At 43.9% G+C, this 16,133-nt stretch overlaps 1 protein-coding gene across 3 annotated transcripts in view; it reads left to right on the forward strand.

The window, feature by feature from the left end:
* LOC148347876 (zinc finger protein 385C-like) overlaps positions 1 to 16,133 on the forward strand; it is a 54,977-nt gene that overhangs the window by 13,529 nt on the left and 25,315 nt on the right. Inside the window, exon 2 of one of the 3 annotated variants that reach the window (XM_088323869.1) lies at positions 11,360 to 11,599. The exons of 1 other annotated variant lie outside the window; for it this stretch is intronic. In XM_088323869.1, coding sequence (XP_088179995.1) covers positions 11,360 to 11,599 — 240 coding nt within the window. Of the gene's footprint in view, positions 1 to 11,359; positions 11,600 to 13,716; positions 13,937 to 16,133 lie in introns of those variants that run through there. One more of the 3 variants, XM_088323871.1, reaches the window with a different exon arrangement.

A 16,133-nucleotide genomic window follows, 5' to 3' on the forward strand; every position in this document is an offset into this window, starting at 1 on the left:
AACCCTGTCTGTTATGAACTGCGTTGGGCGCAGTACTGAAAAATGTAATGACTGTATTTTACGGACTAGAAGTCTCCTCCGGAGTAGAAGTTGCACCAGCCAAAAATGCATAATTGAGGAAAAAACGTGTACAAGTCTCATTTTTGGGGGAAATTTATCAAATTCAACACCAAAAACATACATGTCATCATAAAGGGCAATTTAAAAATAAATAGAAAATGGAGAACACGGTATACTAACGTTACACATATGTGTCAGGACCCAGAACGGGGACAGAACCCACTCGCGTAACGTTTTTCACAGTTTTATTGGAAAGAAGGGAACAAAGTGCACACACTATCCGGTGGTCGCGGGGAGCAGGTCGCTCTGAACGCGGGAGCAGAAAAAAACAGGTCAGTCGTCGGGACAGGAGCGCGATAAAACGTGGTCGGGAACGGAAACAAGTCGAAAGCCAGGAGAGTAAATGGTCTGCGTTTATGTAGCACTTTTCAAGTCAATGAAGACCTCCCCAAAGCGCTTTACAATGTGCTTCACACTTTCCCTTTTACACATACTATCTAACTAACCGTCAGCCATGCAAGGCAACAAATTGCTTATCGGGGGCATTAGGGATTCAGTGTCTTGCCCAAGGACAATTCGACATATAACACGGAGGAGCCGGGAATCGATCCTGCGATCACTTGATCCCAAGACGAGCGCTGTACCTCCTGAGCTAACGCGTGGTCGAGATGAAAAACGGATCGTTATTTGGGACAGGAGAACCGACGTGATCGAGATCGAAACAGATCGTAGCGGGAGTCAAACGGGAGCAAAAAACGGGACAAGCAAAAAAAGGGCCTGCCATGTAAAAACACAGATTCGCAGATGGACCGACAAAAGGAGACTGACAGGACAGAGTTTAAATACTGACGGGGTGCGGGGCGGGGCCAATTGGGCGCCATGGCAACCATGACACATATGTTCACATCTTAGGGGCACTCTAATACGTCAGTAACGGCGTAACATATTAAGAGATATAGAGATAACTTCAGCATAAATAACATGCTTACTAAACTCACTTTTGCAGGTTAACAACTCCTCCAAGACAATAAGCTTAACTTTCTCTTGAAATGACCAACACAGGCCTGGGGCGTCCTCTTGCAGTGTAGAGTGAAAATAACCTGTGAAGCGTCCCGGCTACTGACCCGTTTTTCCCATCCTGACACCGCCATCGCACGCCACAGAAGTGCTCCCCGCGACCACCGGATCGTGGGTGCGATCCTTTCCTTTTTTTCCCCCAAAAAACTGAGAGAAACGTAACGCAAGTGGGTCCTGTCTCCGTTCTGGTCCTGACAATGTTACTACTCTGTCATTTTTTAATGTCATTTTATTTTTATTTGTTTTCCTTTAGTGTTTGCATTCTTACTACTACGTATCGTCCCACGAAATGCCATTCCGATTCAATACCGCGTCGTGCTTCAAGTAAAGCAAGAGTGTGTTTGCACGCCGGTGTGTTTTTGTGACTGTTGTCAGATAGCAAGGGTCTAATTAAAGAGCCGGCATGTCCCAAACCCGCTCCGTCTCTTTGTTTAACACTCCGGCTAATCTGGAGCTACACAGTGCTGCGTGTTATCTGCCGATTACTGCGAGGTGTCTGCCGGACGGATGTCACGCCGGGACGGATGCAGTCCGACGCCGATAGACTCCAGTCTTGAGACGTGAGTGTGGTTTTATACACCGCAGCGATTACTCGATGTTCTCGCCCAGAAAAAAAACGATAAAAATGAACTCTTCTATTGTCGCCTGATACGTTTTTCCGATAGATATGATGACGTGAGCGTCTCCGTCTCAAGCGATAACAGAAACAATATCAAGTACACACACCAAAACTTCTAATGATCGGGAGTAGGGAAGAGCGATATTGGGAAAAGAATAATTGAGATTTTTCGGACAAGTATTTTGATTTTTTGATATAAAAGAACAGTGCATTTTCTGTGCTAGTTGTATTTCTGTCAGGACCAGAACAGAAACAGGACCCACTTGCGTACGTTTCTCTCAGTTTTGTTGGGATGAAGGAAAAGGATTGCACACACAATCCGGTGATCGCGGGGAGCAGGTTGCTCTGAACGCGGAAGTGGTACTTCCGTGGCGAGCGGTGTCGGGAGCGGGAAAAACAGGTCAGTAGCCGGAACAGGAGTTTAGAAAACGGTTAGAAGCCGGGAAACAGACGGGAGCCACAACAGGAGTGACTCGGGGTCGAAAAGCTTGCCTAGCGTAAACTGAGATTCGCAGCAGACTGACAAAAGGTGACAGCAAGGCGGTTCAAATAGTGACAGGGAGCCAATCAGAGTCCGAGGCAATTGGCACAGGTGCCTCGCATCAGTAATCATGAGTATCATGTGACTATTAACTCCCCTGATGTCTAAATGACTCACCACTGTGTTGTTGAAAACCCAGAAAAATCGCCTTCATAAATATTTGAAGTGTTCTGACTTTTCCTAAATTGGTCCCAACAGTCGAAAAATGAAATGTTTTTATTCATATTTGCATGTAAGATGTATAAAATGGTAAAAAACAAAGGTCCTTAAAGGTGGTGTCTGTAATATCAAAATAGTTGCTGACAGCATTTTCTTGCTGAAAGAATCCTTGCACGTACGTGACACCCTTAAATTTTTTTGGGGTTTGGTTTGGTATTCAGACTATATTTTAAACAGTTCTTGTTCTAACCTTTACCATTTTTATCCTCGAATAAAAGAAATCTGTGAACCCGTGCGCGAGTTTACTCCAAACCCCCCTACTTTCCTCGATAAAAGTAAGATAAAAGCAGATAGGCGCAGTGAAAAAAAATCTGTTTTTTTAAATTTCGATTGGGCATTGTTATCACGTATTAAACAGAGAAAATATTCTATTTTAAACTCCTTGATTGTCATGAACCGGAACAGGAGGAGAACCCAAATGCGTGACGTGTCTCACACAAGCTTTTATTTGACGGGAAATGGGACAGTCATGCACGTTAACACAAAACGCCGGTGATTCGGCCATCATTGGGCGGAAGAAGAAAGACAGAAGTCTGGCCTGGAACAACAGAAAACAAGAGACCAACAAGATCGATACCGGTTACACGAGCCGATAATGAACAGATGATGTCGATACCGGGCAGAACGGGATTGAAAGGATTGATAACGGATATAGGAGACTGGAGACAGATATCACACTGGACGAGAATGACAGGCACAAGACCAGGCACTGGAGACCAGAGACCGAAATCGAAACGGGACAAAACAGACGGGATCGATACCGGACAGGATACACAAACGGGATACCGGACAGAGTCGAAACCTTGTCTTGTGGGTGCAAAGGTTTGTCGACAGACCGACAAAGGGCGAGTAAGAGCACTGAGGTTAAATAGAAGGGAAGCCAATCTGTCAATGAGCTGCAACTGGCGCCACACGGGCGGGGCTGATTGGGTGCCATGGCAACCGTGACATTGAGGACACCTCAAACCACGCACACCACTTGTAACATGAAGACAACATAAGGGTTAATCATGTTGACATGCTTCAACCTTAAGAAAACAGTGCCCTCTTCTGGGGACTTTTGTTAGGGTCGCTTGTTGTTGTATGTTGACTTGATTTTCGTTTATTATTTATTTGCCTGTCCTTAAAAAGGAACAGAGATTTAGTTGTGGATTTATGTCTCCACTGACTGAGCTCTGGGCGTAATTTGCATTTGTATTCCATTTTTGTAAAAGGTGCAGTATGTTCAATAAAAAGATGCAATTCTCTTCTCATCTTTTTCCACATAATTATATCGACTCCATGCCAAATGTATTTATTCTTCTATGATGATGCAGTTATTCGACTCATTGTTTCGATAGTCGGTGACTGGTCCACTATCAAAATCGATGTATCGACGCAGCCCTAACTGTTAGCAATCAACTTATTTGGCAAGGTTGCTCACGTCGTAGGTGCCGACAGTGTGAATCACTGCCGTGTTTCCCGTCTTGATGACTATAATGCACTACTCTCCGGTCTCCCGAAGTCCAAAATCAATAGCCTTCAGCCGGTACAAAATGTTGCAGCAAGGCTTTTAACTAAGACAGGAAAGTTTGATCACATGACCCTGATTTTAGCTAACCTGCATTGGCTCCATGTTAGCTTAAGATGTGATTTGAAGGTTCCGTTGGTAGTATACAAAATCATGCATGGACTTGCTCCCTCATATCTTTCAGATTTCATTTCCCCCTATGTTCCGTTTTGGAGCCTTCGCTCTGAAAACACCAGTCTACTAGTGATCCCAAGAGCCAAGAAGAAATTTAGTGTTTTCCATTGGGGGCCCTGATGCTGTGGAATGCTCTTCCCCCTGAGATTGGATCTGCAACCTCAGTGGAAATGTTGAAATCTAAGCTTAAAACACACTTCTATTTTATAGCATGTGAATGACCTAGATTTGATGTTGACAATATCTGTGTATTATTTGACCTCGTGTAGGTTTTAGATCAGGGGATGCTGTCATAATAGTTTGCAATAGTCTGTGGTCTGTGCAGCCCTTTGAGACTCCTCGTGATTAAAGGGCTATACAAATAAACTTGACTTAACTTGACTCATGCAGAGGTTTTGAGTTTTCCCTTGCCCTCATGTAGGTTTTAGATCAGGGGATGCTGTCATCATAGTCTGTGGTTTGCAATCATCTGTGGTCTGTGCATCTCTTTGAGACTCTTTGTCACAAATAAACATGACTTGACTTCTATTTATCGTGGCAATAATCGTATCATGATAATTATCGCACAGGCCTAACTCCAATTCATATTTTTGTTCATTTTGCATTCAACAAAGTACTTTATGCTAACAAAATGCTCATTGATGTCACCAAGTCAGCCATTTTGTAGCTCCGCAGCCCTCTTCATAGTGACGGCAGTACGTGCCGGTCGCATTCATCAGAAAGCGTCCCGTTTCTTGGCCTTTTGTGCTCAAATTAGGGCATAATTGAGCCGCCATTTGTGTGTGACTGGCGTTTTCCACTCACAAAAGACACAGGGTTGCCTAGCGACAACTTTAATGATAGTCCGACTGTCAGTCCGCATTCATCAAGCTTCTCTGTATACGTTCTGACTGTTGCGTCTGGAGATGGTCTGTTCCGTGTTTGCTTTTTATGGAACACTTTGCGGTACGATGGTTATTCTATGATATTGCGGCGACTTCTGACTGCCATCGAGGCTGCCGGGTGACACTCACGAATGGCAGCGAGAGACGTAAATCAAATTTGATGGAGCTCGTTTTTTTTACGACGGGCTTTGGTCCGGTATTTACAGACGCGGCCGTGCCAGTAGGCATCCGGCGCACGCACGGGTGCTTTAAAGGTCAAATGCCTTAAAACTAGGGCTACTCCAAACGATTTGTTTTATATTCGCTTAACCTGCGAATCAATCCAAAAATCCAGTTCAATCTCTGTATTTTAAGGACAGGACACCCCATTATATGAATTGGTCATTCAAAAAAAACACAATATTTGGAAATGATGCAAAATGTGAAATCCACTGCAGTAATTAAAAGTTTAATTTGAGTTACTCAGAGCTGGTGCTAGCTCTGGCCAGGGTTGGGTAGGGTTACTTTAACTGGATTACTTTCAAATACTTTTGAATGACTCCAACACCAAATATGCTAATAAAAGACAAAAGAAAGTAAATAGGAATAAAATGATGACTCACAACACGTGGTAAGCTTTCTCTCCTGGCTTTGATCGCTTTGATCTCCGGCAAAACGAACATCAAATGCGACGGGAACAAAATGAAAATCAACCCAAACAGCTTGCCGACATCATTTTTGCCGTTCCATGGATTCCGTTACTCCCCAAGCCTGCACAACATTTAGTAATTTGATTCATATTTAGTTTCTTTTGTCTTTTATGAGCATATTTGCTATTGGAGTCAACCAAATGTAATTGAAAGTAATCCAGTTAAAGTAACCCTACCCAACCCTGGTTCTCAAACACTATTAGTTACTAACTAGTTAATGATGGCACTAAAGCTAGTGAGGTATAAGCTATAAATGCCTTTTTTACATGAGCAAACTTTTCATTGAAACTTTCTTTAAGGGACACCGTGTACTATTTAACTGTTCCACGTCGCTGTATTGTGTAGTGCAACCGTAAAAGAAAACAAGGAAAAATCTAAACACACTGTTTCCTTCTCATGCCATGAGGCTCTTGAACTCCACCCAGGGAAGTAAAAGCCCACATGAAACCCCACATTTGCATATTACCCTATTGTTATGACAGTGTGTATTTTCTGTAGCACTATTTAAATACTCTATAGCAAAACGTTATATTGGGTATTTTTGTATTCTATATCTTTATTTATTTACCTATCTCTATCTATCTCTCTCTATCTATCTAAACACCTATCTATTCAGACATCTAGACATCTATCTATGGTAAGTATTTCTTAAAATGCACGTTCAGTATTGTTTTTTCCCACTTGGAGACACTAAATAATACGCACCCTGACTTAAATAAATACCTGTTACATCACATTTATTATTTTAAAACTTGTGGTAAACGTCGCGCAAGTGGGTTCCGTTTCCCTTCTGTTCCTGACACCGAAACTATTTAACCAATCAGAATGCAGAACATGTGCACGATGTGAATTAGTAAAGAGCTGATGATGACTCCGACTCACCTTTGACCCATGAAATAGTTGGGATAGAAAACCAAAACAAAGGCCCCGCGGTCTGAAAGCCCAGCCGGACCTGCTGGGATCCAAACTAGCAACCGAGACTTTTTTGTAGCCCGTCTGATAACGGCGCACGGCATCACACAAATTAATCTGGGTGAAGGATTGTCGGCTTTGAAGTCGCCGTGGCCGCTCGCAGGCAGATCCGTTCCAGCCGTAGATTTCCATTCCGCTTTCATCTCTCCGGCGGACAAATTGAAATTTTTGCAAACAGATTTTTGGGAGGGGAGCGGAAGGCAAATGAAGAGAAACACCGGGGGGAATCTGAAACGGGCTTTGGCTTTTAATTGCATCTATTATCGCACGAAGAGTGCTAAAACAAATAATTGGGTAACACTGGGGCACGGAGGATGTGGAAGCTTACTAGCGACAAGCCCTGGTGAAAATTTGCTCTTGCTCAGATTAGATAGATGGATAGTTTCTTCATCCCCGTAGGGAAATTCACACTTCCAGTAGTATCCTTTTGTTGATTATTATCAGGATGGCGTCGGGGTGCTGTGTTGTCGTTTAGCAACAGCGGAGCGGATGAAGTCACACGCTAGGCCAGAAGTTCGACGTCCCCGCAGCAGCTGGAAATCATTGTACCAAGGGTTACACCACCTCGTGTTCACGTAGATAGCGAGTCCGCCTCCTCTCCGCTTCCCGCAGGCTTTCGTGTCTCTGTCTGCCCTAACAGCGCTGTAGCTCCACGTTAGCGTCCGGGATGCTAGCCACGTTTCCGTAAAACACAGCAAACTGCACTCCCTGTACGCTTTGATGTTTTTATATCAACCGATTGGGAAGATTGTATTCAAAACACGATTATATTTGCAAGCATTTAACATTGCCAAATATTTTAATGACAAATGAAAAGGTTCTTGTAATTCACAAATGTTAGGATGAACGTGACGGGCAGAAAAATCTTGTTCTTTAATGGGGGTGTTGAAAAATACTTTCTGGTACTACTCATCCAAACGAGTGATATTTTTTTTGTTTATAATGTTGGACACCAACAAAGGAGATTGCGTAGGATGCCTTTTTGTTATTTTGACTATTATTGCATGCTGTTTTCATCACTCTTGCTGCTGCTGGACCTTAGTGATATCTTTGACACTGTAGACCATAATATCTTACTAGAACGGTTGGAAAAATGGATCGGTCTCTCAGGAACCGTCCTCTTATGGTTCAGATCCTCCCTCTCAGATAGGACGCACAGTGTTAAATATGGCGAAATGACATCTGAGCCCTTTAGTGTTACCTGTGGTGTTCCCCAGGGTTCAGTACTTGTCCCCCTTCTTTTTAGCATTGACATGCTTCCATGAGGTGATAGTATTCGCAAGTATAATATCAGTTTCCACTGCTACGCAGATGACACTCAACTCTATCTTCCGATGGAGGAATCCCCCACACTAAATTGTGGAAATTTTGTTTCTAAAAAAAAAACAAAAACCTATTGGTCATTCTGCTTAAGAGCCCCCAAAATTGGGACATTTTTTGAATGACTACTGCACAAAAATGTTTTCTTGTGTCAATACAAAAATTCTTTTGTCTTCAATGTTTCAATCTGTTATAAGAACTTGCAAAAAGGGGGTCATTTTGTTGTGAAATAATACCAAATTAGGTCAATTGTGAAAAATGGGGGCAGCACGGCGGCGCAGTGGTTAGCGCGTGTGTGACACAGTTCTGAAGTCATGAGATCGAACCTCCTGTGTGGAGTTTGCATGTTCTCCCCCTGCCTTTGTGGGTTTCCTATGGGCACTCTGGTTTCCTCCCACAAGAATATGCACGTCAGGTGAATTGGCCTAACCTAATGATCCCTAGGTGTAAATAACCGAGTAAGTTGTCTGTCCCTGTGATTGGCTGGCCACCAGTTCAGGGTGTCCCCTGCCTACTGAACATAGCTGGGATGGGCTCCGGCACGCCCGGGACCCTACTGTGGATAAGCGGGGCAGATCATGTTAAAAATGGGATGGTATTGTACAAAAGAAATAAGTCATTTTATTTTTCTAAAGTAATAATTAGCTATCTGTTTTTATTTTGACAAATAATTCCACATAAATAGGTTCTGGACTATTTTTAAGAATTTTTTTGTCCTGTTCCTCTTCCCTCAAAACCGCGATTCAAAATGCACTTTTTTTATCAAGTCATTCAAGTCAAGTCATTTTTATTTGTGACGCCCTTAATCACAAATAGTCTCAAAGGGCTTCACAAGTTATTACATATAAGAAGTTAAGTTATTCGTATGCTATAGAGTAGAAGTGAGTTTTAAGCTTAGATTTCAACTTTTCCACTGAGGTTGCAGATGGGATTCTTATCAAATCCAAGCATTAAACCAATCTGTCAAAGTGTTGAATCAGCAATTTGTGGGGGGCTGGGGATACCCCTGCCCTGCATCTGTTTACGATATATCGCCCTGACAGGGGCCACAGATACTATAGAGGTCTTTTATTAGCAGTTCATGTCCACCGGCCTCCTTGTCCACGGGGTGGCGCCGACCGCGGATTATTTGCAGATCAATCCTCAGCCTTGAGCGATCGCTCTTGTGCGATATCTCTATTTGAGGTCCAAACGGATTCCATGAGCATGCTTCATCATGGCAATGACGTCTTTGGAGTCCTGCGGTGTCACGTTGCCCCCTTGTGGGGGCTGGAGTCACCTACCACACATCTACACAATGTGTCCATTGACGGTCATCACGCGCTTGCTATTGGACTCTAGTTGAAGATTCTTGACTGTTTTGAAAAGGTGGAGACTCCATTTGAAAGTAAGGTCGTGTTTATTTGAATAGCCCTTCATCACAAGTAGGAGTCTCAACCAGGACCAGAACAGAGACAGAACCCACTTGCATTGCGTTTCTCACAAGTTTTATTGGAAGAAAAAGAGTTGCGCCCACGATCCGGTGATTGCTGGACACGGAAGGCAGGTTGCTCTGATACTCAAACATAGACGTGGATCTTCCGGGGCGAGCGATGTCGGGGACAGAAAAATGAGTCGGTAGCCGGGACAGGAGAGCAAAATCGTGTGCGGGGTCGGAAGCGAATCGTAAGCCAGAATAGGAGAGAAGAATGTTCAGCAGGTCAAACATGTTAAACTACATTAGCTCAGGAGGTAGAGCGCTCGTCTTGGTCGTCGCAGGTTCGATTCCCGGCTCTTCCGTGTTATATGTCGAAGTCTCCTTGGCCAAGACACTGAATCCCTAATGCATCCAATAAGCAGGTCGGCGCCTTGCATGGCTGCATGGTCGCTATTGGTGTGTGAGTGTATGTGTGAATGTGTGAAGTGTGAAGCACATTGTAAAGCGCTTTGGGAGCTCTTCATTGACTTGAAAAGCGCTATAGAAATGCAGACCATTTACCAAGACATGGTTGGTGACAAAAATAAGTCGAAAGCCAGGACAGGAGAGTAGACATAGTCAGGATCAAAAGCGGGTAGAAGCCAAGGAACAGACGGGAGCAAAAAACAGGTGGGAGTCAGGGTCGAAAAAGGCTTGCCTAGTTTTAACTGAGGTTGGCAGACAGACTGACAAAAGGGGACAGACAGGAGTGGGTACAAGTACTGATCGGGAGCCGATCAGAGTCCGAGGCAGCCCTTCCCGTCCCGTTTTTGCTCCCGTTTGGTCCTGGCTACGACCTAATTTGATCCCGACCGCGTCTGCTCTCCGGCCCCGACTTACGACTTGTTTTTGATCCCGACCGCGTCTGCTCTCCTGTTACAGTTTACAACTCGTTTCCGACCCCGTTTTTTGCTCTCCCAGTCCTGGCTACCGACCCGTTTTTCCGTCCCTGACACCGCCATCGCTTGCTACGGAAGATCCAACTCCGTGTTCAAATCACAGTCCGAGTCTGAGAGCGACTTGCTTTCCGCGCCCGGCGAAAACTGGATCGTGGGCGCAGCCCTTCCTCTCTCTTTCAATAAAATTTGTGGTAAACGTCACGCAAGTGGGTCCTGTTACCGTTCTGGTCCTGACAGTACGTAAGATTTGATTATAAAAAATGATTCCCGCAATATGTTTACCTTCTTTGATTTGATCTTTTAGTGTTTAATATTAATACTAATACTAATCATTCATTTGATCTGAAGCGCCTTTCAGGACACAGGTTGCTGTACACAGAATAAAATAAATAAATACATTATAAACAATATAAATCAGTACAATAAGAAACTGCATTTTTGAAAAAAAAAAAAAAAAAATCCCCCCCAAAAAAATCAATGAAATTCATTTCCATTTATTTAACTGTGGGAACTTATGTAGACTTGAAAGTGATAGAAATAGCATAAAACTGTCATTTAAAACTTTGTATTTTTTAATTTTGCTACAAAAATGTTGACCTGAGTATGTGTTCAGTGAATTTCTTCTAGAGAAGCGGTCTAAAGCTTCGTTTACAAAGATATCTAGGTGCCATTTTTATTTTGCCTTTTTAAATCAAATAACATAATAACGGATTTCCTGAATGTTCTCTGGTTCATTAATGGTAATCAGCAACTACATCTACAGTGGGTGTATTCCCGTGGCGCCTGGTTTTGGCGACATCCAGTGAACATATTCCAAACTGCAGGTCATTATTTGGCTCATTTTTCTCTCGGTCTTCTCTCGGCATCGTCTGGCGGCCACATAAAATCCTGAACACGCGCACAATCCGACTTTAAGAATGTCCGTTTTCCCTGACCCAGATTTGGAGTGCCCTCGCCTTCCTGCCAAGAGTCCAAAGAAAAAAGAAGAAGGGGATGAAAACGAAGACAAGAAGAAGGTGGCGCCGAGGGCAAAACGGGAGCGGCGTCAAGGGGGCGCCAGCGCCACCGTCTGCCAAGTCTGCAGCATCCGCCTCAACTCTGGCGCTCAGGCCCAGATCCATTACAAGGGCAAGACGCACCAAAGAAGGCTGCGCCGATTGGCTAAAGTCGTCGGGACAGGTAAAGGTGTGCGGAACGGAATCTATTAGGGCTGCGCCGTTCATCGATGTCGCGATTTTTTTCAAGGGCTAACGGTTCCCGGTTCGTGATTCACGGAGTATGTGTATTTGAAAGAAAAAAGGCATTTCCTGAAAAATAGCATACAAATTGTGAAACATATTAAGATTCTTTCATTTTGACTTACATTTTCAAGAACAATATAAATGTACTTAATACATAAACATATATTTTGACTGGCTAGGGAACGGTAATAGCCAAAGCGATCTCAGCCGTTAAATAAGGAAATGCAAAGTCGTGTATATATTTTACCAAAATGTAGTACATCTCCAAAGCCAGCATGCCTTTAGCAATAGGAAAACGTTTTTGTCCGCCACTTTCAGCTCACCCGCTTATTCACTCCTAGGGACAATTTAAATCTGCCGATAAACCTGACATGCTGTAGTCTGTAAAAGTCTGTGGTCTGTGCAGCTCTTTTAGAGTCCTTGTGATTAAGGGCGTCACAAATAAACATGACTTGAGGTTTTTGAGTTTTCCCTTGCCCCCATGTCGGTTTTAGAGCAGGGGATGGTGTCATCATAGTCTGTGGTCCGTGCAGCTCTTTGAAACTCCTTGTGATTAAGGGCATCACCAATAAATAGGACTTGACTTGAGGTTTTTGAGTTTTCCCTTGCCCCCATGTCTGTTTTAGATCAGGGGATGCTGTAATAACAGTCTGTGGTCTGTACGACCCTTTGAGACTCCTTGTGATCAAGGGCGTCACAAATAAACATGACTTGACTGGTCAACCCGGGTTTTAACGACGCCGGCCAATCAGAGGCAAGTTTTAACGGCACGAGCCAATTAAGGCAAGGTAAACTCAAAATCAATTTAACTTGTGAATTCCTCAAATGCACTTGACGTAAACAGTGAGTCTGCCCCGTTGGTGCCAACAGCCACGGACCCTGATTGGCTCTTGGACTGTTTTTAAACTCCCGCCTTCCTGAAAACACTCGTCAGATCGTCGGCGAACCTAGGCTCCCCGCTAGGCAAGCTTTTGTGACTCTCCGACTCCATCTTCCCCTGTTTTCCGTCTGATTCCCGTTGCCGACCTCTTTTCTGAACCCGTTTATGTTTTTGCCCCTCCGCCGCGGCCATCGACTTGTTTTGTCTATCCGTCAACAACTACCTTCGCTCGACACGGAAGTGCCACTTGCGCGTCCCGGCGATCTGCTACCGTTGACTGACGATCATCGGATCGTGGGTGCTAGTCCTTTTCGTCTTCTAAATCAGGGGTGTCAAACTCATTTTAACTCAGGGGGCCACACCATAGAACAAACATTCTGCCGGGGGCCAGACTAGTAGATTAAAGAGAAAGAAAAAGAGATAAAGAAATAAGAGAAAGAGGGAGGGAAAAGGAGAGAGGGTGGGGCAAAAAAAGATAGAGAGAGGGAGAGAGCTTGAGAAACAAAAGAGATAAAAAGAGAAGTCATGAGAGGGGGAAATAAAGCGAGAGCAAGAAAGAAATCCAAAGAGAAAGAGAAAGACAGGAGAGAAAAGAAAAAGGAGCACAAAGGGTAGGAAGAGAGAAAGAGAAAAGGGAAAAAGGAAGTTAGAGCAAAAGAGGTTAAAAGACAGAGAGAGAGAAAGGGACAAAGGAAGAGAAAAAGAGAGACAGAGTAGGAGAAAAGGGGTAGAAAAGAAAGAGAAAGAGAGAGAGAGAAAGAAATACAAGTAGAGTGTCTTTGTTGGAGGCACCTGGCTTTGGCAACATCAAGTGGACCTATTTCAACCTGCAGCCGGTTTTTCTCTTGCGCTTCTCTGAGCGTTCTCTCGAGGGCCGGATTCAATCCCTTAGCGAGCCGCCTGTTTGACACTTTTGTTCTAAATAAAACCGAGTCAAACGAACACGATGGGTTCCAGTCTCCGTTCCTGGTCTGTGACAGAAATCAGGGAAGAATAATCAATCTTTTCCATTGTCTTGAAGTCATTCCGCCAATGCCAAAGACGATGGTGGAGTGTCCTCAGGGGAGAGCGTGCAGGTGGGAATCCTCAATGCCAATGAAGAGAAAGGGGAGGAGGGAGATCTTCCTTCCCTCTCCTCTCCCGCTTCCTCACTCTATTACGGTCTCACCAACGCAGAAGAGTACACTCTCGCTTTCCGTTTCGGAAGGGGGAAAAAAATGGGCATCGGGACCGACGGAGCGCGGTGCCTTTTCATGGCACGGTGTAGCGCTCGCTTCCGGAGATGAAAGCCCCAGCGTGTCCTTGACTTTTTCATCCCGGGAGAATATTCGTTGCCTAAACTTCCTGATTTTGGAGTTGAAGGGACAGAAGAGGAATCAACCGAGATGCTAGTAGGTAAGCTTACTCGACTGCGGCGGTTGTTAGGGATGGAACACTTTCTCCTTGGAAATTTCTCTTTATTCTCCTTTCTCATGTCAAGTCAAGTCCTGTTTATTTGTCACGCCCTTTATCACAAAGAGTCTCAAAGGGCTGCACAGATCAAAGACTATTTCAAACTACAGACTATTATGACACCTTCCCCTGATCTAAAACCTACATGAGGGCAAGTAATACACAAATATTGTCAACATAAAATCTAGGTTATTCATATGCTATAGAATAGAAGTGTGTTTTAAGCTTAGATTTAAACATTTCCACTGAGGTTGCAGATCCAATCTCCGGGGGAAGAGCATTCCACCGCAACGGGGCCCGAATGGAAAAAGCTCTCGTATGTCAATGTTCAGAGACGTTTTTGAGAACAAGTGGCGGCATTTAGATGGACCGATAACTAACATGTCGGTCTTTTCAGAGTTAAGGCGCAAGAAGTTGAGTGGCTTCCATTCTTTGATCTCAGTGAGGCAGGCCTCCAAATATCCACAGTTTAGTGTGAGAGAGTTCTTCCAACGGAAGATAGAGTTGAGTGTCATCTGCGTAGCAATGAAAACTGATATTATACTTGCGAATACTATCACCTCATGGAAGCATGTCAATGCTGAAAAGAAGGGGGCCAAGTACTGAACCCTGGGGAACACCACAGGTAACACTAAAGGGCTCAAGACGTCATTTCACCATATTTAACACAGTCCGTCCTGTTGAAAAATAAAATAAAGATATAGAATACAAAAATACCCAAAATAACATGTTGATATAGAGTATTTCAATAGTGCGGAAATGACACACTGTCATAAGAATAGGGTCATATGCAAATGTGGGGGTGGGGTTTAATGCAGGCTTTTACTCCCCCGGGTGGAGTTAAAGAGCCTCGTGGCATGAGGAAGAAACGATCTCCTCAGTCCGTCCGTGGATCCGCCACTTTCCTGCTGAAATTCCATCACTAGTGAGGTCTGCTCTTTGGACTAATTGTCCCCTCTTCTAGAAGCCAAATGGGGGCCAGTGACCCCAGATTGCCGTTTCCCAGATGTGCCAAGGCAAGAATGTCAAAGCAGATCACTGCTAATTATTCCAACGTCTCCCTAAGGGAAATGTGCCCAGATTAGCTTGAATAATTGGAGCCTGTTATAGATAAAAAGGAGCAAGCGTGTGGGGGTTTCTGCATTAGTTTGTATGTAATGTGCATTTGGAATGGAATTCAAATTCAATTTCATGTTTAGAACTACCTTACATTGGCAATCTTTATACAGTTAGTTGAGTTTGCAAGCTTAAAGGCCAGTGTGCATCATTTGAGGTGTCCTTGTAATTGGTGAAAGTTGAATATTCTTTATCAATGTTGGAAAAATTGTTGGGATTTAACTATCAAAATTTACCGTTTACCAAATCGTTCGAATGAGTTATCTGAGTCCATTAACCAAACACGATCTACATTCATCCAAAAATTATGCGCGCTCGTTTTTTGAGAGAGAAATGACGAGGAAGGCCGACATTTCCACACGGGGGCGGATGTTTATTATTCCTAAGAGCAGATCCAAGTGTAAACAGGAGTCGGCCCCCATCCGAGTTGCCCGGGATCATTTGTACATTTCAACAAACAAAGCAAAGACATCCTACTATTCCTCTATTGGCTATGTGTCATTTGCAGCTCACTTTAGCTTTCTCTTATTGGTTATCTTCTCCTCGCGTGATGGCGTGTCGGCTCCTCCCATGGGCGTGCCAAGGCAGTTGTTTTGTGCCCAACAATCTCTGGTCGTCCTGCGTCATAAGTGTCCTAGACAAAACCACTTCCATGCATTCCACACAGCTTGCCCTGACCTTATATTGTACATTGAACTAAAGCACAGTCAGTGAATATCTTTATTGCTCTAAAATGAAATGAAATGATTTGCATTAATATAGCGCTTTTCAAGTCAATGACTTCCCAAAGCGCTTTACAATGTGCTCCACATTTCCCAAAAGCGGCCTTGCAGCCATGTAAGGCGCTAACCTGCTAATTGGGGGTATTAGGGGTTCAGTGTCTTACCCAAGGACACTTCAACATGTAACACGGACGAGCCGGGATTCGAACTGACGAGCGCTCTACCTCCTGAGCTACTGCCGCCCCTAATAAATAATGAAAATGAATACATGTAACTTGTAGTCAATCATATAAAATCCTTTA

The sequence above is a fragment of the Urocampus carinirostris genome, chromosome 19, assembly GCF_059441175.1.
Source record: "Urocampus carinirostris isolate Australia breed hairy pipefish chromosome 19, RoL_Ucar_1.0, whole genome shotgun sequence".
In the NCBI taxonomy this organism is placed as follows: Eukaryota; Metazoa; Chordata; class Actinopteri; order Syngnathiformes; family Syngnathidae; genus Urocampus; species Urocampus carinirostris.